The 22,928-nt window shown below is 40.0% G+C and overlaps 1 protein-coding gene across 5 annotated transcripts in view; it reads right to left on the bottom strand.

The window, feature by feature from the left end:
• NDEL1 (nudE neurodevelopment protein 1 like 1) overlaps positions 1-22,928 on the bottom strand; it is a 55,275-nt gene that overhangs the window by 11,511 nt on the left and 20,836 nt on the right. For all 5 annotated transcript variants that reach the window (XM_082861363.1, XM_082861366.1, XM_082861367.1 and 2 more), the window contains exons 2-8: positions 19,526-19,623; positions 17,967-18,120; positions 16,903-17,051; positions 14,827-14,963; positions 11,626-11,799; positions 7,546-7,637; positions 2,620-2,771 (exon numbers count right to left, since the gene is read on the bottom strand). In XM_082861363.1, coding sequence (XP_082717489.1) covers positions 2,620-2,771; positions 7,546-7,637; positions 11,626-11,799; positions 14,827-14,963; positions 16,903-17,051; positions 17,967-18,120; positions 19,526-19,611 — 944 coding nt within the window. In that variant the 5' untranslated portion in view covers positions 19,612-19,623. The remainder of the gene's footprint in view (positions 1-2,619; positions 2,772-7,545; positions 7,638-11,625; positions 11,800-14,826; positions 14,964-16,902; positions 17,052-17,966; positions 18,121-19,525; positions 19,624-22,928) is intronic.

Genomic DNA, 22,928 nt, shown 5'->3' with positions numbered 1-22,928 from the left:
ACAAGCTACACTTCTACAAGAACTGTCATTTATGCTTTTAACCAGCCAGGTCTAATAATGGAGCTGGGAGTGGGGATATTTACCCCTTCCTTTTGCAGCAGGTATATGCCATCATGGTTTTTATCTAGTCACCAGGTGAGCAGGAAGGAAGGCCAGAGGTAAAAAGCCAGGCAGGCCAAAAGGAAGCCAGAATCAAAGCAAAGCAGCAAGGAAGTAAGAACATAGCAAAACCCACACGAGAGTTATCCTCAGGAAGATGGCAACTACAAACGTAACTCGAGCAAGAACAGGTTAATATTTGAGTGTGCATACACAATCCATTTACCATGTAAACTAAACACTTGAGAAAAAGCCAACCCACAAAACCATATTTCATTCTTAACAGAAAGAATACAATTAAAAATTTGTTCTGGGCTTCCCTGGTGGCGCAGTGGTTGACAGTCCGCCTGCCGATGCAGGGGACACGGGTTCGTGTCCCGGTCCGGGAAGATCCCACATGCTGCGGAGCGGCTGGGCCCGTGAGCCATGGCCACTGAGCCTGCGCATCCGGAGCCTGTGCTCCACAACAGGAGAGGCCACAACAGTGAGAGGCCCGCGTACCGCCAAAAAAAAAAAAAAAAATGACACTCCTCAAGGTTGCCTGGAACTCCTAAACATGCGGAATATTAATTTTATTCTTACCACCACTGAGGAGCCCCAACGGTTAGAATAAAGTTCTGATTTATATGTTGATATTTTAGAATGTGCTTTTAATGAAATGTGTATAAAGAAAGCCCTGATTTATATATTATTTTAGAATGTGCTCCTTAATGAAATACATATACTTCAAGGTAGAATTCTCTTAAGGGAGAGAGAAAAACCAGAACACTCCACTCCACAAGGATGAACAACAAAAAGCTTTTTAGAGTGGACTATGTATCAAATCAAGGCCTCCATAAATGTGCCACTGTCACTGAGGAAAGCAGAAAATACAAGTTCCTTTAAGAAGTTGTGAAAATTTCTATTTTGCTTTCACAGAACAAGGACAAGCTGCCTCTATGACTCAAAGCAGAGACAGTGGCAAGGGACCACTGGTGCCTCAGTTGCTGCTCCACTACCAGCTACCTTAAGTCACACGGTCAGCATCTCAGACCATAGGTCCTAACCAGTTACCTAGACCAAGGCACACCCATACAAGAGTATATGCATGCAGCATTTTGTTGGTTTGTTTTTTTTTAATTGAGTAGAACAATATGTACTGACACGGAAAGATACTGGCAATATAAGTCACCACAGGCATATTGTAGAGCAGTATTTAAAGTATCCCAGGGACTTCCCTGGTGGCACAGTGGTTAAGAATCCGCCTGCCAATGCAGGAGACATGGGTTCGAGACCTGGTCCGAGAAGATCCCACGTGCCGTGGAGCAACTAAGCCCATGCGCCACAACTTCTGAGCCTGCGCTCTAGAGCCCGCAAGCCACAACTACTGGAGCCCGCGTGCCTAGAGCTTGTGCTCCGCAACAAGAGAAGCCACCGCAATGAGGAGCCCGCGCACCACAATGATGAATAGCCCCTGCTCGCCACAACTAGAGAAAGCCCGTGTGCAGCAACGAAGACCCAATGCAGCCAAAAAAAAAAAAGAATCTGTCTGCCAATGCAGGGGACACAGGTTCGATCCCTGGTCCGGGAAGGTCCCACACGCCATGGAGCAACTAAGCCTGTGCTCCACAACTACTGAGCCTGCGCTCTAGAGCCCACGAGCCACAACTACTGAGCCCACATGCCACAACTACTGAAGCTCACGTGCCTAGAGCCTGTGCTCCGCAACAAGAGAAGTCACCGCAGTGAGAAGCCCGCGCACCGCAACAAAGAGTAGCCCCCGCTCGCCGCAACTAGAGAAAGCCCGCGCGCAGCAATGAAGACCTAACACAGCCAAAACTAAATAAATTAATTAAATAAATAAAGTAGCCCATAAGTTTTTAAAAGTGTATAGCAGATGCATAAAAATATGATTTTACATGCCTAGGAATAACTATAAGGATGCAAAAACAGTGTGAAAACGGAAAACACTTTTTACTTTATATACTCTGTACCAACTGACATATTTTTTGTATTAAGGATGTACCACTGCTTTAATCTTACAACAATTTTTTTTAATTCTCAATTCCCCAAAAAACATCTTCACATTATACAAAACTTGTATCTCCTAAACTGTACTTGATCCAGTGGTTTTATATTTTTCTAAAATCTTCAGACAAAAGGTTTGTTGAAGAGTTCACACATACATGACCATCATGTTCTCTTCTACTCTTAACAAATATTTGCCAAGAAAGTCTACTAGCCTGCAAGCACCTTGAGCACAAGGGCTGCATCACAGTCATCTTTAAATCCCCAGAGCCTAACACAGCTGCCTTTCAAGAGTCTGCTTCCCAGGACAGAAGCTTCAGAGTCAGGGTTCCCAGGGCAACAGACTCCATGGGGACTAGAAGACAACAGACTTCATGTCCCCTAAGATCTCAATGATAATGCTTCAGGTAGGTTTATCAAACTGAGTTTATCTGTTCAAAGTTCAACAAGCTCAATTAATAATGGGCAACTTCACTACCCAAAAAATTAACGTTTAGAATTTCCAAGACTTACCCTTTGTCGAAGAAAGACGTGTGCCCTGATCGAGAGAACTTCGTGCCGTTGCTATTCATCACCCCACAGTTAACATTCCCTGAAATATAGGATTTTCGTGATGCTTGGTCCTTTGCAAAATTCCTGCAAGCTGCTAATTTGGATTCTAAAGCCTACAAAAGGAAGAAGGAATGATTTGGTTGTCAAAACAGTAGCTGCACATAAAAATTTGCATTTCAAACCATTTCTATTTCAAGACTCAAATCTTATTCTCTCAGTTGATAATGGTGGCTGTTTAAGCCATATCAATCACCTTTCTAATAGAAAGAGGGAATATTTATGCTGACTCCCTTTCTAATGAACTCAGAATATACACTTCTCTCAGTGTTACTGAGGGATACAGATATAATCCTCACCTTACAACTAAGAAAAATGTGGCACAGTATACAGAGAGGTATCCCAGGTCTCTTGGCCCTATCCACTGTTTCTTTCTAAGTTGTGGACTGTTAGTTGGCTAGTTGGGTGTGTGCGTGTGTGTGTTTTGGGAGCAAGCATTTTAAAGAATGCAAAAACATCACTTGAAAAATTTTTAAAGCGGCCGATTCTTTATTTAGGGCTTCAGGTTAGTCATTTCTACTGTATCAGAATGGATAAGTTCATTTACAACACCTCACATGAAGTTAAATGCTACTCTACTTCTGAGAGCACACTGTAAAACGTCTAATACCCTTCGTCTATAATTAAATAATTCACCTGAAAATGACACCAGCCCGTTAGCATTTACCTCTAAACTGACTGCCTGCTTAGCACCTGTCACCACAACACCTGGTCAGTGCCAGGCTCTACAAACCAACAGATGACATGAAGAGAACAGAAGTTTCTCATCAATTTCCATTGCTCACAAATATCACCAACTCCCCCTTTCCCACAAACACTTAACCAAATCAAACCCCTCTCCCCGAAAAAAGAAAAAGACAAAAAATAGTCCAATCCTATTATCCATGACACTAAGGAATGTGGAATACATAGATAAATTAAACCCACAGGGACTTCCCTGGTGGCACAGTGGTTAAGAATCTGCCTGCCAATGCAGGGGACGTGGGTTTGAGCCCTAGTCAAGGAAGATCCCACATGCTGAGGAGCAACTGAGCCCATGCACCACAACTATTGAGCCCACATGCCACAACTACTGAAGCCCATGTGCCTAGAGCCTGTGCTCCACAAAAAGAGAAGCCACCACAACGAGAAGCCCGCACGCTGCAACGAGAAGCCTGCACGCCGCAACGAGAAGCCCACGCACCGCAATGAAGAGCAGCCCCCGTCACCGCAACTAGAGAAAGCCCGCACGCAGCAACAAAGACCCAACGCAGCCAAAAATAAATGCATAAAATAAATTTATTTAAAAAAATTAAATCCACAGATAACACATTCCACTCTGAGAACCCTCCCCCCATAATTTCAACAACAGCTATTAAGACAGAGCAACAGAAACAGACTGAAACTTCTTTCTCTTCTCCTTTCTTAAAACAAAAGTACCATGACCTAGTAAAATAACAACGGAAGAAGGAGGAGAGGTAGTGACCTTGTAGGACAAGCTCTGAATAAGCATTTTTTCAGCATCTTCTTAAATAGACACATACACAATAAAAATTGAGAGCCATTAATTTCCTATATTCAAGACACTCATTTATTTGTTCTGATATTTGCTGAGAATCTATCATATAACAGGCACAACTTGTATCTGAGGTGTCGGTGAGACAGCCTAATGCAAGCACTGGGTCTGGCAGTCAAAAACAGTGGCCTAGCAATCAAGATTCAGACCATATCCACACCAAGTAGGAGATGAAACTGTGGTTGTGAAGAAGATCAGAAAGGTAAGGACAGAATTCTGAGCAAAATCAACACCGAAAGGGTGGGCAGATGAAGACCCAACAAGGTGACCAACAGGAACAGGCAGGAAGGCAAGCAGACGTGACACAGCGACACAGCATCAGAAAAGCAGAGAAAAGAAGGCCATTTCAAAAAAATAAGTCAGTGTTGAATGTTTCAAGTAAAATTAGGACAGAACAGCAACCCTTGGATTTGACAGCACTGAGATCATCAGTGAGCAATCTGAGTGGAGTGAGCAGGAAACATAGCCCAGACTAGGCTATCTGGGAGTGTGTGTGCCATCAAAAATGCTAACAATAAATGGAGACATGCTTTCAAAAACTTGGCTGGGAAGGGAAAAGAGAAACAGAATGACTGCTAAAGAGAGACGCAGGGTAAAAGGAAAGAATAGCTGCTTTTATTTTTGCTCTTAAGGTTTAAAAAGTGTATAATATGTAATATATAAATATTAGATATAAAGTATAAATAGTAAATATAAAGTATATATATGTAATACATTATATATAAATATTGCATATAAATATTAAAACATATAGTAAAAGTCTGAAGATACAGGAGACATAAGATGAGAAGGCTGGAAGGAATGAGATCCAAAGCACACAGGGACAAAATTAGCCATGGGAGGAATGTGATACTTTTACCACTGAGATAAAAAGGAAGAACAGCCACAGAGGTAATCATAGGAGAGTACTAAAAGAAGGTTAAGAGAGGAAAACAAAGTTTAAATAGATGGCCTTGATTTCTCAGTGGAAGAGGATGCAAGAGTGGGAATGGGGCTTCCAGGTGAAGTCAGTGGACAAAGTAGTGTGAAGAAGTAGAAAATGAAATATTCATAAAAGTATGCAGGGGCTGGAGGATAACAGCAGACCAAAAATTCTAACGACACCTTAAAAGACAAACTGTCTGCTGAATGTGTAAACAATGCAAGGACTCTAAGTTCAACTTTCGTGCACCATTTCTAAATAAACTACTTAAGGTACTAAAGCAAAACAGGGAACAAAGATGACAACATGGGGTCCAGAACAGGCAGAACTAACCCAAGAGTATAATGAAGAGAAATTCAAGGCTGACAGCAGTGCAGCAGCCCTAGAAGCATATCAGAGCACTCAGTAAATAAGAAGCCGGAAGACACAAGATATAGCAAAGAAAGTGTATGTTTCTTCCCTCCACAAGAAAACAAAGGTAATCAGAAATGCTAAGTAAGACCCATGATAACAAAAATATCCAATGATATACAAATTATATATGCATACAAAGGCTGAATGTAATTTTAAAAAATAAAAATGGTTGAATTCATTGAAATGACAGGATTTTAGCTTTTTTCTTTTTATTTATTTTATTGTGCTCTTGTAAAAATTGTTTTGCAGTGAAAATAATAAAAAAGATGGCCAATTTTAAAAAATGTTAAGAAAAAGACATACATGTCAACTGTGATACAAATATGAAAAAACCTAATATGGTTTTGAGTAAATAATAGGTAAAGAACAAAATGCTTGAAACACCTGTTGAGCAGCACAAGTAAAACAGCCCTAGAGCCCAGCTCCTCCTCTATGATTATTCAGTAAATAATACACATGTAGGCATAATATTTTAGGTGCTGTTGACTAATTTTCAGAACCAACCAATGGAGAGCTCAAGAAGGGACAGAGACACACACACACACAACAGGGAGCTGAGATACAGTCTAATAAATTCACAAACATAGGTTTAAGCATGTTATTTAAAGTTATAAAAATAACCAACAGAAAAATAAAAAATTAGGAGGATGTAAGTTAAATTCCTCATCTTTTTGCTTAAAGTTGTTAAGATACTGAAAAGCAAGCACATTACTTCAAGTTATAGGTTACAACAAATAGGTTACACTATTACAACGCAACTCTTACGACAGCTAGGTTAAAGAAATTATGTTAGGAGTAAGGGAAGATTACTCTATGTATGAATGATTTGTACACATTACTTTTTATAGTAACTTTAAAATGCAGATTTAGAGTTAATCTGACGGTCAGACAATAATTTTATGAGCCAGAAAAGGTAACAATAGGACCTTCTATCTTGGCCTCCCATTTCTTCTTTGTGTAAAGTATAATGCAATTTCTGCTTTTTTCAGAGTCACACGCACACAAAAATAAGTGAATGGGCAGTGGATAGTGGGAAGTTTCAGGGGTAGATTATTGAAAAGAGAAAAGTCACTGAGGGAAACAGGAAAGAAAACTGACTAATGCTAGAAATGTTAACTTTATAGTGGCTTAAAAATCCACAAGGTCATATGACTGTTTCCTGCGATCTGGATGCAGGAAAGAAATCCAGTTCCTTGACTGATCCAGGCTGCAGGTCTCCTCCATGGCCAAAGAGCCCATGAGTCAACAACGGCAGAGTAAGAGATCCGTGGATCACAGATGCGTAGGAACAAAGTGAAAGCAAGAGATAAGCGAAAAATCAAAACAAGAGTACTGCTCTCGATAAAGTCAAAGAGTAGGTATTACACAGAGTAAAAAATTGAATAAGCACAAAACCAAGTTTAATATTCCAAAAGCCGAAATGTTCTGGAATGCAAGGTTAGAGCCAAGGAGACAGCACAGGAGTTGAGGGGGTCAAGCAGCAGTAAGACGTGTATGACTAAGAGAAGAAATTCATGTCATGAGCCAATGCGGAAGTCCTATGAAGAAAAAGCCCGGGGATGACCAGGAGGACAGCAGGCAGAGCAAAGAAAAGGATCAGAGGGCGGTATAAGACATACAGCCTAAAAAAAAAAAAAAGACATACAGCCTTAGAGGAAGTAGGAGGAATCACGATGTTTTAGTAACAGCCATGGGGAACATGAAGAAGGCCCAGTGGGAACCTGGGAGCTAAGCGCAGGGACCCTCTGCAGAGGCACTGGCAAGGCTGAGCCCTGGAGGTGTTCACAGTCTCAGCTGGTCACTGTATGCTCTTGCTTCTCAGCTTAATTACAGACTTTAACACAGTAAGGTATCCTTTTATCTTCCCTCGCTGCAAATTAAGAAATAATTCATTACCTTGGCAGCTGAAACATCTAGTGATAAATAATTAAAGGCTTACCCCTACTTTCCGTAAGAGGTCCCCCACAATGTTTAGTGCTGATATCCTAGCTGAAGGAGTCAGTGGACTGGTACCAAAGCCGTTTGGTATAGCTAGAGAAAAATAAAAGGTGAGTGATTACTCTTGCAGTTCCCTTTACATTTGGGTTTTGATATTACAAAGCAGTATACGCTCAATGAAAAATCAGTATAGTATTCCAAACTGTGGGTAAAGTGGAGATACCACAAATATCTCCGTTGGATGTTTAGATTATATCCAATTTTTCATCAATATAAACAATGCTAAAAGGACATATACCCTTAAAACATCTAGACAAGTATTTCTGGATTTCCTGCCAATTTGATAGTCACTTTGTTTTAATTTTTGTTTCCCTAATCAAAGAGTCATTTGAATCTTTTTTTCTGGAAGTGATCTGTTTAATCTCTGCACTTTTTTCTACTGGGTTGTCTTTAACCAATTTGCAAGGGCACTATACACTATAGATATTCACCTTTTCTCTTATATATGTTGTACTTCCCAGTGTGACATTTATCTCTTCAACTTTGTGGTTTCGGGGGGAGCCTTGGGCTTCCTCACTGCAACATAATAAAAATGTTCCCCACATTTTCTCCTAATGTTTTTCTAAAAAACTTTTCACCACTTAGATTAGTAAACTCATCAAATATCTAAATTTTTCCCCTCCAAATGGATATCTAATTGTCATAATACCATTTAGTGAAAAAGACTTATCTCATCTGAAATGGCACTAAAACCACACACTGAATTCTCTATACATTTCAAGTTCCATTAAATTATTTGTCTATTCTACCAGAAATATGCGGCTTTAGTTATTATAGTGTTAAAATACATTTCCTAAAGGGCAAAGCCTCTTCTTGTTACTAACCTATTTCAAACTTTTATTGACTATTCTTGCACATTTACTCTTCCAGAGTAACTTTATTAAAAATAAAGTTTTAGGGGCTTCCCTGGTGGCGCAGTGGTTGAGAGTCCGCCTGCCGACGCAGGGGACATGGGTTCGTGCCCCGGTCCGGGAGGATCCCACGTGCCGCAGAGCGCTGGGCCCGTGAGCCATGGCCGCTGAGTCTGCGCGTCCGTAGCCTGTGCTCCGCAATGGGAGAGGCCACAACAGTGAGAGGTCCGCGTACCGCAAAAAAATAAAAAATTAAAAATAAATAAAGTTTTATTTTTATTTTATATTTGGCTGCATTGGATCTTTGTTGCTGCACGTGGGCTTTTCTCTGGTTGAGGGGAGTGGGGGCTACTCTTTGTTGCGGTGCGCGGGCTTCTCATTGCGGTGGCTTCTCTTGTTGTGGAAGCACGGGCTCTAGGCACACGGGCTCAGTAGCTGTGGCTCGCGGGCTCCAGAGCGCAGGCTCAGTCGTGGCGCACAGGCTTAGTTGCTCCGCGGCATGTGGGATCTTCCCAGACCAGGGCTCGAACCCGTGTCCCCTGTGTTGGCAGGCGGATTCTTAACCACTGCACCACCAGGGAAGCCCCAGAGTAACTTTAAAATGAACTTCACAACTTAAAAAACCTATTAGAATTTTTATTAGAAATTTAAACTATTGAATGATTTGGGGAAAATGGATATTGCAACTAAATTAAGTCTTCCTATTCTGAATCATGGTATTTAACATGATAATTATTCACATCTTCTTTCATGCCCCTCAGCAAAGGTTTTCAGTCGTGCACATTTCTTCAATTTATTTTTGAGATATTAAAGCATGGCGGTTAAGAGCTCTGGAGCTAAACTGCTAGAAACACATCCATCTCTGCCATTAACTGTGTGACCTTAAGTAACCAAATGTGAAAGGGGGCTAATAATAGCACTTAAACCATAAGGTTGTTGTTAAGTTTAAATTCATTAATAAATTTTTTAAATGCAGAGCACACAGTAAGTGCTCAATAAATGTTACTATTATTTTTATCTTCTTTCTACAGAGTTGTAATCAGCAGGTAAAAAGCTTTTGTTGCTGCTGCTGCTACCCTTGTCCTCTAGAATATAATCACACTGAAGGTAGCAACTTAGTCTTATTAGACCACTATCCTCCCCACATCCTGAGTAATACTTGACACATAACAGGTGCTCAGTGTGATACAAATAAACTGCTATACTTCTCTTGGCAGCAATTTCTGGATCTTGTTTTTCCCTATTCCCCTCGAATTTTATATTTTAGGTATTATTAAATCTGTACTTTTATGGTAAGTTGTCTTGAATGCTTTTTGGAAACAGGCATTTTATCAATAAAACACAATTAGAGCTAGACCACTTCGTAGAGATCAGCTCTTCAATCTTGCCACTGATTTCTCTAACCTCTGGCTTCTCACTGTGTCTGTGCAGACTTTCTTGTCATGCAACGGCAGCTTTTAGGTCAGTGAAAGCTCATGCTATCAGTTCCAATCGAAAAACATGTCTGACTGGACAAATATTACTGCCTTAGGGCTGACATTATTGTAACTGTGCCAGAGCAAAGCTGTATGTCCTACTAACACCCCCTTGAGGTTCCAGACTATTCTGATTAGTGCTCAACTAAAGAATTTTCAGAATTTATCTGCATAATTCTAATTAGTAACATAAAAGCAAAGCTTTGTTAATTCTCAAATGCTAGTAATTCTAAGGTCCTCAAATACACAAGCAGCCATTCCAAAAAACGAGAGCTTCTGATGACTGCTGTAATCTATATACTGCCTGCTCTGTATTCTCAGCAGCAGAGTCAGCACATACCAGTACAATCAATAACGTAACTATACAGAATTTTCACATACCTTACCTCAGCTCATAAAAAGACGAAAATAGGGTGACTTATCTATTCAAGGGCTACTGAGCACTTGAAATGTGGCCAATGCAATCAGAAACTCAATTTTAAATTTTAATTCATTTAAATCAATAAAAATTTTAAATTTAAATAGTCACATTGGAGTAGCTACTGTATTGGGCAGCACAAACATGGAGTGCACTAACCACCCAGACAGAAACCTTCTCGTATCACTCTGAAAGATAAAGTCCTATATTTTTTAAAAAAGTGTGAAGAAAGACAGCTTCCATTGGGGGAGAAGAAAGTATGGGGGGGTGGGGTGTGGAAGTAGCTGAAATATGATCTCCAAGCTGCAAAAACTAAATAAATCTCAATTGAGAGCTTCAGGGTTCCGTTCTTAACGTTCTATCTAGTGGCTACTAAATCGTTTTTCAGCTTACCTGGATTTAAAAAACACCCTGACTGATGGCAAAAGGCATATTCTTTCTGTACTATTCATCAGTTACTCTGAACATCACCTATGAAAATGGCAGCTACTGAGGCATGTTATAGAATGGACATGTCCACGCAAGCCAATCTTAAGACAAGTCTGAATGGTAACTCAGTGAGTCTCTGTACTTTCTGTGTATAAAGCCTTCTAGTCTCCCATGATATGTCAAGTGGCAAAAGAAATAAAACTGCATTTAAATACAATCCCAAACACAACACCGTAAAGCAACTATACTCAAATAAAAATTAATTAAAAAAAAAATACGATCCCAAAACTTGTGTGTAATAAGGTGGCACAAACACAAAAAAGCACACACAACAGAAAAAAATTCAAAGTGTTAATAAGAGTTGACTTTGAGCCCTAAGATTGCAGATGGATTTTATTTTTTCTCTTGTTTTTAATTTTTTCTACATGAACATGTATTACTGCTATAGTCAAAAAATAAACTTCCCTTAAAAACCTTTATTAAAATTTCAATTTATTAAGCTGCTCTTGTCTTAAATGTAGCCCTCATCTCACTGTTTCCTACTAATGAGTTGGCCTAGGACAACAATGCCTTCTGCTTCACTCAGTGCTAGATTTAACCAACTTTTAAACTAAAATGATTGCTTAGGGACCTCCCTGGTGGTCCAGTGGTTAAGACTCCGTGCTTCCAATGCAGGGGGCATGGGTTCGATCCCTGGCTGGGGAACTAAGATCCCACATGCCACACAGCATGGCCAAAAAAAAAAAAAATTAAAATGATTGCTTAAAACTTAGCAACCCCTGCTTCACCAGCAAAGCCTCTTAAGTGGATAATCAACCACAGGTTCAAAAAGAAAAGACACTACAAACCTTTTGGTGAAGGAAAGCTGTTCTCTGTTCCTTTGCCAACAGGAGTAGCTGGCAAAGAAAGTGATGCTTGGACAGCAGAATCCATCTTTTCACAGTCTAGAGTTGGAGAACTGGGAGCCGACTTTCTCGTTACTTCCTGCTGTCTCTCCCGAACAGCTAGTTCTTGTCTTAAATCTGTAAAATGTTGCAAAAGTAGTAATATTCACTAGAGGAAGCAAATACATCAAGCAAAGTCACATCTGAAATGGCATAAAGACACTCTTCCTAAATTACTACTTCTCAAAAATGAATTTCCTATTTAACAATTTTTATTACCAGGGGAATAAAAATGACAACAACCCTACTGTCTACATGATCATTTAGACTTTAAAAATGCTATAAAGTTAACAGAACAATTATTTATGCCTATATGAAAAAAGAAATAGGGCAGAGTCCAAAGTAGAACTCACAGTGAACATATATGACACAAAAATAAATATTCTTTACCAACTCATTTGCATTTATTTTGAAATGATGATGTAGTTTGGGGATTATTACAAAATCAATGAAGTGTATTTTTGTCATTTTAAATGGCTTGGCTTTTTTTTTTTTTTTACTAACTATCCTATGAAATACTTTGTTTTGAAAGGAAGTAGTCAAAATAGTTGCAAATTGTTTTCTTGTTTTGAAATATTGAATTTTTAACCCAAAATTAATGTTTTCTTTTCCAGTTATACAACTGACCTACAGAATACTTGCTTATTATTAAAAAAAGATACAAAGTTACCATACTCCTGGGTATGTATCAAAAAGAATTCAAAGTAGGACACCGAGATATTTGCACATCCATGTTCATTATGGACACATGATAAGTGAAATAAGCCAGTCACAAGAAGATAAATACTGTATGATTTCACTTATATAAGGTATCTAGGGTGCAGTAGTCCCTCCCTTATCTGAGGAACATATGTTCTAAGACCCTCAGTGGATGATTTACGTCCACTGAGCGTGATGGTGCAAAATTTCATCCTGCTACTCAGAACAGCACACAATTTAAAACTTATGAATTGTTGATTTCTGGAATTCTCCACTTAATATTTTCAGACTGCAGCTGACCATGGGTTACTGAAACCATGGAAAGCTAAACCTCGGATAAGGAGGGACTACTGTAGTCACACCTAACAACAGTAAGTAGAACTGCAAGGCTTCCCTGGTGGCACAGTGGTTAAGAATCTGCCTGCCAATGCAGGGGACACGGGTTCAAGCCCTGGCCCAGGAAGATCCCACATGCCGCGGAGCAACTAAGCCTGTGTGCCACAACTACTGAGCCTGTGCTCTAGAGCCCGTGAGCCACAACTACTGAGCCTGCATGCCACAACTACTGAAGCCCGCGCACCTAGAGCCCGTGCTCCACAACGAGAAGCCACTGCAATGAGAAGCCCGCGCACCACATGGAAGAGTAGCGCCTGCTCGCCGCAACTAGAGAAAGCCCGCGCACAACAACGAAGATCCAAGGCAGCCAAAAATAAAAATAAATAAATTTATTTTTAAAAAAAGAGAGAGAGAGAGTAAAACTGCAGTTGCCAGGGGCTAGGGAAGGGAGAAATGGGAATTTGTTGTTCAATAGGCAAAGAGCTTCAATTCTGCAACATGAAAAAGTTCTAGAGATCTACAAAACAATGTGAACATAGTTTAACATTACTGAACTGTACCCTTAGAAATGGGTAAGATGGTAAATTTTATGTTACGTGGTTTTTTTAAACCAGAATTGTAAACTTAAAAATAGGATAGAGTTAATATTTTATACATTATATAAATTATGAGTTCTTCAGATGAATAAACCCTCCCCCAAAAAAGGAAAAGTCATAAAAAAACAATTTTTAGAAGAGCCAATAAACATTAGCAAAAAGTTCTCACAAGTAGTAACCAAAGAACTACAAATTAAAAACAATGCGATATCAATTTTCAACTTTCAAATAGATTTTTAAATAATTTTAAAATCTGTTTTTGGGGCTTCCCTGGTGGCGCAGTGGTTGAGAGTCCGCCTGCCGATGCAGGGGACACGAGTTCGTGCCTCGGTCTGGGAAGATCGCACATGCCGCAGAGCGGCTTGGGCCCATGAGCCATGGCCGCTGAGCCTGCGCATCTGGAGCCTGTGCTCCGCAACGGAAGAGGCCACAACAGTGAGAGACCCCAGTACCACAAAAAAAAAAAAAAAGAAAAGAAAGAAAGAAAATCTGTTTTTATTATTCACAATACTAGTAAACATTGTGAGAAGGACACTCAGTCACTGCCAGAGTGTAAAGTTACCAACTTTCTAAAAAGTAATTTAGCAGCATCCATTACAACCATTAAAGATACTTGTATCCTTTGCCACTTCTAAGAATCTAAGAAAATCAAAGATACTCCCCAATATTATGTACAAGGACACTATTTACAGCAAAAAATTAACCACCAATAATAAAGGACCCATCAAAAAAAATCATATGTAATAGAATATTATACATTTTTAAAAACCTGTTTCAAAAGATTTTTTTTAATGGCATGGATTACATTCACTATATTAAAGGAGGATAGAAAAAAATATATATGTATATATAATGTGGTTCCAATTATATAAAGGAAAAAAATATACAGGTATGTTTATGTATAGTCACAGGGAAGAGTGAAAAGAAACACACCAAACTCTTAGTGGGTTCTCTCAAGATAAAGGGATTGACAGAGACTTTTAGTTTCTTCTTTACAATATTCTGCATTCTAACATGCATGAAAGAAAAAAAGAGGGAGGGAAGGAGAATTTTAAAAGAAAGTATATATTCTCTATATGTATAATATATATACAGCAATATGTACACATATGTAATGCTAATATGTGCATGACAAAATTATTTAGGACAAGCAAAAAGGAAAAACTCCAAACAAACCAAGCAGTATATATGCACAGTGGTAATGGTTAAGGCTTTGGGAAACAGACCAGGGTTTGAATCCCTACTGACAACTCAAACTCTCTGTGCCTCAGTTTTCTGACCTATAAAATGGGGATAATAGTACCTACCTCCTAGAGTTGAGGATGTAGATATTGAATAAACAGATTCAAAGTACTTAGCATAGTGTTTGACAAAAGCATATAAACGTGTAGCTTTAAAAAGCTGATCCTGAAGCTAGCTTAGCACTCTGGCTCAGGGACAGTAAGGTAATAAATATTCTTTAAGTATAATTTACCTCTTGCTTCATCCTTTAACCTCTGTACAGAGACCAACAAAGATTCCTTTTCATCAAGTTCACTTTCTAAAAATGCATTTCGTTCAATGGCTTGATTTAGCCTTTGTTCAAAGTCTTCCAGCGAAACTATTGTTGCCCTGAAAAAAAAAAAAAATGAGAGTCCATGAATTAAATAAATAACGTGCAAATAGCTACTACAAAAGGAAATTGTCAGTTTATCTCATGCCATTTCCTGACCTAGAAAGCCTGGCCCAGTTAAAAGAGAATGATCTCGCCCCCTTCTGACCTCTGGTGCATTTAGTGTCTCTACTACCATTTGGGGCCATTCAATGTATTCTTTTCTCTTAAATTCCCATCTAAATTCCTTCAAGTGTCTTAAAGGAAGCCTACTTATCATACAATTTGTATCTCCCCATTGGACTTTAAACATGAGTCAATGAAGTTTACATATTTTCAGGAAGAAAACTTTTCAATAGTTTTAGAGTATGTTAAGAATTAACTAAGAATTAGTTTAAAAGGCAGTCCCAGGTCCCACTCTACTTACTTTCTTCCTACCAAGCTTTTCTTCTTCCCGCATTTCTCATCTTATTTATTCAGCAAACATTCACAGATACCTGCTATGTGCCCTCTACCCACTATGTGCTACAGAAATAAAATTTCCTAACCTCAAGTTAGAACTCTCAATGTCAGGGGTCCCCAGCAGGAGGTGAGCGACATGAGTGAGCAAAACTCCATCTGCCGCTCCGCATCGCTCACATTACCGCCTGAAAACCCCCTCCACTCCACCCCACCCCCGTCCCTGTCTGTGGAAAAACTGCCTTCCACGAAACCAGTCCCTGGTGCCAAAAAGGTTGGGGACCGCTGCCCAATGCCATGTCCAATTTTACCACCTCCCGTCAACTGTCAAAACGCCTCTCAATTCCATTTGCTCTCCTCCAACCTTCTGCCCTTGGCTTAATTCTTCATCCATCACCTGGATTACTCCTCAATGGTCTTCACATCTCCTCCTCCCTACTTTCAATTCCTCAGTATTATCTTCCCAAATCACAATCTGATAATACTACTTTGTTTAAAAATTCTTAAGGAGCACCTCTTTGCCTACAGAATGACTTTCAAACATAGGTGAGCACAAGGTTCTCCACAACCTGGCCCCAAACATCTTCTAGTCTCATCTTGTTCAGCCATACTGTCTTTACACACTTCAGTCAAAGTGAAATATTAATACCTCATGCACCTTCCTGCCTCTGCCTTCACATCTCTCTCTTCACCGGTTAACATCTACTCCTCCTTGCAGACTCAGCTTCCCCAGTTACCACAGAGTACTTTAGCTGTGCCCTTCTCTATGCCCTGGAGCAGTCTGTACATTCCTCTGTACCAGTGTTTACCACGTGGATTGTCCCTATCTGTCACGCCCAAGGGCAGTGGCTAGTTTATCTTTGTATCCTCAACTCCAGCATCATGCCAAGCATTTAAGTGTCACTCAGATACTAAGGAAAGGAATATCAGACAATAATTGTAAAGTAATAGGAATTAAGTTTGCAATGGTTAAGAAACAACTAATTATAGATATATGCAATCTTGGCAAAGTAACGGCAAGCCACTATAGGCTGTTCAGCAAAATCATAATAAAAGCATTATTTTGAGACAATTCATTGGTCAGTATTAAAACAGAAGAGAATAAAAAGCAGTGAAAATTTAAAGACAGATCAGCTAGGAATTAACTGCAGGATTCAGATATAAGATGTGAGGACCTTCAAGAAGTGTGGTAGTACTGAGAACATACAGGGAAGATGGAGGAATGAATGAGACATGTTTTAAAGAAAAACCAACAGGATCAACAATGGTACCTGAAAGAAGAAGGAAAAAGGAAAACCAGAAAGAAAAGCCTGGAAGGGCATTATCTGGGGAGATCAGGATTTTTGGTAAGTTTCAATGTGACGAGTTACAGGTGACATGAAATACCAAAAGGAAATGCTCTGGAACTAAGATCTAGGTGATAGGTTGAGCCTAAAACCAAATTCTAATCACTGACTGCCAACTTCAGTCACTGCAACAGAAGGCACACCGCTCACGTACCGCTTTGCCCGCTCCAGGTCGTCGTTGGCCTGCTCCAGCTCCCTCACGTACTTATGTAGCTGCTCCTTAATGGCCCGGGTCTGACTTAGATCATCTTCTAATACTGAGACCTGCTTGTAGCTCTGTGCATACTGATGCTCCAGTTTCTCCTGAAGGTGTGGGTATAAGGAAGGAAAGCATGTGTCATTAACATATAGTTTTCTTTAATAAAGGATGTAACTCAAGTAAGGGGTGGGACGGGGGCGGGTGGGATCCAAGAGATTCACCCACAATCTGAGTTGATGGTACCCCTCTCTCCTTTTTACACTATTTAAAAACAATGACACATTCATTCCAAGTGCCTTAACTCATATAAAATTAGTCAATCGTTCTCCTCTCAAAGAAATTTAATAATGATCTCTCTGAAAAGAGGTAAAATAGTGAAACCGTTGCCTTAAAAACCTCAATCTTGGTGGGGGAACCTCCGGGTTCTTAGGCTGAATGCAGCCCAGGTAAGCACAAAGAAGTTGACTGACAAAGAGTTCAAATTCCCTATACCTCACCTTCCCCAAACCTACCCCACTGCCCAGACACAGGAATACCCCAAGCATCTGGCTTAGGCATGTGAGGAAGAGCAGCAAAAAGGGGTTAATCTTTCACTCCTGAAAATTCCTTGTTAGAAGGGAATTTTTAAAAACTGAACTCCAAAACTAAAGGGACTACGAACCATAATGAAATAAATGTGTATTTCATACAAATATAATTTTAAAGTGCCACACAATGAGGTACTCTGTCAAAACAAATAATCAGGCAGCTTTTGAAAATTATAGGAACTACAGCGTAATATTATAGCTAGGAACATTACAGCTAAAAAAACTGACAGCTACAGTTTCCAAGTGAACTCCTGAACTCTAAACCACCTTTCCCTTGGTTCCATGAAAGCAAACAGTTTTTGTCAAAAAGTCACTTTAGGCCTTTTTACATGTTTATGTTGCCTGCTGCTCTTAAGCTCCACCTAAAAGAATGTATTTCTCATTTTAATAAAACCCAGCAAATGAGGCACCAGCTTTTACTGCCACAGTTACCTTTAATGCTTCCACTTCATACTTCAGTCTTTGGTTATCAGCTTGCAAGTCTCTATTTCTTTGTTCAGCCTGTACTAACTGTGCCTCCAACTCTGCTTCTAATTCTCTGCTTCCTTCCTGGAATTCAACTAGCTCATCCCGAGCTTCCTGGAAGCTAATCAGAAACAAAGCGGGAAAGATCAGTTATAGTAGGAAGCATAAGGATCATCCTGAAGATGATTATATATCAATTCAATAATTTTTGCCTGAACGTTATGCTACCATAAAATATACTAAACAATAAAGGCTATCTATTTTGCATCTCTTACTCTATATTCAGGATTCAATGAAAATAAATTATAAGCCTCAAAAGGATTCATTTCTTATATACTTCACCCCTTTCTTATTTAACATATTGATAAAGAAGCACATATTACTATCCACAAATTAGTTTAACATTTAGATTTGTTTTTTCAATGTAATTGGTTTCCTCTGTAATTCTATTATTTAATTTTATGCGTTTAAAAATGTTATTCTGAGAAGGGGTCCATAGGCTTTCCCCAGCCTATGAAGGCACCTATGGCACAAAAAGACTAAGAACCCCTGCCATAGACGCACACTTTCCATATCCACTAGCACAGTACAGTAACTGGCTTCAGCAACAACAGCGAAATAGCAATAAAAGGTTTGACAGGTCTTCCCTGGTGGCGCAGTGATTAAGAATCTGCCTGCCAATGCAGGGGACAAGGGTTCAAGCCCTGGTCTGGGAAGATCCCACATGCCGCGGAGCAAATAAGCCCACGTGCCACAACTACTGAGCCTGCACTCTAGAGCCCACGAGCCACAACTACTGAAGCCCACGAGCCACAACTACGGAAGACAGCGAGCCTAGAGCCTGTGTTCCGCAACAAGACAAGCCACCGCAATGAGAAGCCCGTGCACAGCAATGAAGACCCAATGCAGCCCCAAAAAAAAAAAGGTCTGATAAGTCTTACTAAACTGTTAACCAAAGTTGGAAGATGTATATATATTTTAGAAAGATTTCATTTTAAAAAGAAATTTAAGATAAGTTTTGGTACTTAAAAGGTTATCTACAAGTTTTCCCAACTAATTGAAATGATTGAGATTTTATAAAATGCTGCATATACCCCTGAAGCTCTTGCCCCTCCCTCAAAGCTTTGCTGGCTCCAGACACTGATAACACCTGCCTGAAGAAAGTCTACCCTATGAAGCCCTAGAGAGCTTATCAGAATCTCCAAAAGACCAAAATGACGAGGCAGAATCTGTACACCGAGCAGGCCAAAGATGGCCAAGAGCAGTAATAAGCTTTATAAAAGGAGGTAAACTACCAGGAGAAATCACAAATGACAGTTTTCTTACTATTTTAATAATTCGAGTAATATAAGGATTTATGTCATTTTTATATTATTTAAATACAAGCAATGCTATGACTATTTCTAGAATCCCAATCCTATATCAGAAACTCTAAATTTAGCTTTGCTAAAAAAAAAAAAAGGCACAAACTAGAGATTATGTATTCCAAAGCCCTCTCCTATTTTTAGGATGCTTTTCAACATTACCTTTGTTTATACTTCAAGGAAAGTTCCTTCCAATAAGCAGTTTCCTCCTTTAAACTTGAAAAATCTGGTATATCTTCACCATCCATGATCAAGAAAGCCTGTGAAATATTAAAGACGAAAATAAATTAATAGAGAACATAGGAATCTTAGTAAAAGTATAAATCTGCAGCATTTTGGAGGGAGTCAAACACGAAAGATTCTAAGAGCAGTGAACTCTTTATTACAATAAGCTCAGGCACCTAAATCACTTCACTGCCCCACTCACAGGGACCACCAGCATTGTGGACGGGGTCAGGAGAGGAGATGAACAAAGTCACGGAAGCCACGTGAAGCGCTTCTGGTGGCGGCACTAGGTTCTGGGGAGTTGACCCCACAGAATCATCCTGCAGCTGGTTCACAGCGAACTGATCTTCTGGGAATCAGGTGACAGAAAACAAGCTTACTGTTAGAGTTGCTACTGCTGCGTGCCCGTCTCTGTTGTACAATTGCTTCAAAACACCTGCTTGAAACATTTTATACCAGGTAGCCTTTCAAGAAGATCAGGGACCACATTCCCAATAATTTACTATCATTACATTTCTAAAAATTTCCTGTTAATTATCTTTTAAGTCCCAAACTTCCTCCATAAGTCCACTAATTCTCCAACTTCAATGTTCTTTCACCTTGGTTCTTCTCCCAAGGCTTTCAGAGTGGGTTAAAAAATATCTATTTTGGGCTTCCCTGGTTGCGCAGTGGTTGAGAGTCCGCCTGCCGATGCAGGGGACATGGGTTCGTGCCCCGGTCCGGGAAGATCCCACATGCCGCAGAGCAGCTGGTCCCGTGAGCCATGGCCGCTGAGCCTGCGCGTCCGGAGCCTGTGCTCCGCAACAGGAGAGGCCACAACAGTGAGAGGCCCGCGTACCATAAAAAATATATATATATATCTATTTAGTTAACCTTGCATTTAGACTGGCTACCTAAAATTCCCAACTGACTGTCAGGCCCAATGGAATACCAAAGACGTTGGGCTTGTCCTAGATTCACACCTAAGTGTTTCAGTCTTACCTCCTACAACCCTCTCCCCAAGCATCCTACTTTATATTCCAGCAATACTGTTCAAAAGTGTCCTAATGCACCATTCTGCTTCAGGTCTGGATATTTTCCCTACCTGGAATAGCTCTCCTTCCTTGTGCATTTAGAAAGCTCCTATTTATCCTTTAAAACCTAGCTGTCACCTATTTCCAGAAATCATTTCCTGTCCTCACCCAGACAGCACTAAAATCTCCCAAACTCTTGGCCTCCATGAATATGCTTTCATGCATATATTTATCACATAATAATGCATTTGCTTACACCTCCCCCTATTAGGCTGTGTATTATTCTTACTGATTTCAACCCCAGCACATTGCCTGCACAATAGCAGATATTCAATAATATTTATTAAATTAAACCAAAATTGATTCAACCTAATCCATACTGGGTAGCAAGAATTCAAGGCCAGCTTTAAAAGTAAATTAATAGGGACTTCTCTGGTGGTGCAGTGGTTAAGAATCCGCCTGCCAATGCAGGGGACACGGGTTCGAGCCCTGGTCCGATCCCACATGCCGCGGAGCAACGAAGCCCATGTGCCACAACTACTGAGCCTGCGCTCTAGAGCCCGCGTGCCACAACTACTGAAGCCCACACGCCTAGAGCCCGTGCTCTGCAACAAGAGAAGCCATCTCACCATGTCGAGAAGTAGCCCCCTTTCGCCACAACTAGAGAAAGCCCGCACACAGCAATGAAGACCCAAAGCAGCCAAAAATAAATTTTAAAAGTAAATTAAAACTTGAAGTTGTAGAGAATACAGAATTCATCCAGCAGGACTCACTACTCACGAATGTTTGGAAAAGACATGGACAAGAACAAATACAGTACAAATTCAACTTGAGGGTAGGTATACCAAAGAGACACAAGAATGGCTTCTAGTTGAATAAAATTAAAATGTAACTATCAATATATACATTTAGTGTGATGCTTTTGCGGCCTACTGTGACTTCTTACGGTTTTGGTCAAGTCTTTTCTGACCACATCGTCTATTATTACTTTTGGCATATTAGTCAATCTTCTAATTAACTTAAATTACCAATCAGCCTAAGAGTTCTCTGAAAAGAGATGGTCCTTGACATACGTGGCATCTCTTCCTGGCACTAAGCACAGCACTTTGCTCAGAGAAAGTACATAGTGCTTACAGACGTTTACTGAGCACCTACAATGTGTCAGACATTGTTAAGTGCTGGATAAACATTCAGTGGACCAAATGCACCCTCCTCTAATCTTATTACCCCTACACTGGCACACTTTTGTCTGTTTTTCTATTCTTGAAGATACCGTTATAGCATGACAGCATACTAAAATGTAAAACCCACAGTTAGGAGTCCTGCTGAGACTGGGTTCTAGGGTTTCCACTCTGCCATTAAATTCCTTAATGGCAATTAAGCAATCTGCTTAATCTCTTAAAGTCTCAGTTTTTTCATCTAATAAGGGTTTGCACTATACTAGCTGACTTGTTTCTTCAAATATGTATACTGGTTAGTAAATAATACTGATTAATTCTATAATCCTAACTCTTCATCAAAGTTCCCAATTCCTATTCAATTTCCCCAGATGTAGGGATAATCTTATTTGTAACTGTAATTTAATTTGTAGTAAGGTGTGAATGAAGATGAGGCTAATCCAGTAGCAAGAGGTTTATTTGTATCTCAGAAGAGTATCCAGAGCAGTTAAGGGCATCACCACATGGCATCAAAAACCCCTCAGACTCATTGCCTAAGTCTCCTTGACAACCCAGCTGAAGATATAATTACAGGACACATGAGAGAAGCGCCTCAGGGTGAGGCAATAATCATTGTGTCCCTTGAATGCTCTACATAAGGTCTTTTCCCAAAAAGCAAAAAAAAAAAAAAAAAAGTTAATTACATTTGAAATCTATGAATCCAGCCGTAAAGAAGCTCCTGGGTGCTGGTCCTCAAATCTGGAGAGACACATCCGCCACTGGAACACTGGCAACCATGTATCAATGTGGAGCTCAAATATTCAGTTTCTCATACACAATCAATAAATTATGGTATTGCAAAATGTTATGAAGATCTAAGGGACACAAGAAGCAAAGTTCTGCTGCTACTTTATTTTAAACAAGAAATATTTGGGGCTTCCCTGGTGGCGCAGTGGTTGAGAGTCTGCCTGCCGATTCAGGGGACATGGGTTCGTGCTCCGGTCCGGGAAGACCCCACATGCCGCGGAGCGGCTGGGCCCGTGAGCCATGGCCGCTGAGCCTGCGCATCCGGAGCCTCTGCTCCGCAATGGGAGAGGCCACAACAGTGAGAGGCCCGCATACCGAAAAAAAAAAAAAAAAAAAAGAAATATTTGAAGAGCGATGAAAGGT

This window comes from Leucopleurus acutus (assembly GCF_964270905.1).
Source record: "Leucopleurus acutus genome assembly, chromosome: 19".
In the NCBI taxonomy this organism is placed as follows: Eukaryota; Metazoa; Chordata; class Mammalia; order Artiodactyla; family Delphinidae; genus Leucopleurus; species Leucopleurus acutus.
Note: the sequence above shows the minus strand (reverse complement) of the source record. Positions and strands in the feature narration are given on the sequence as shown.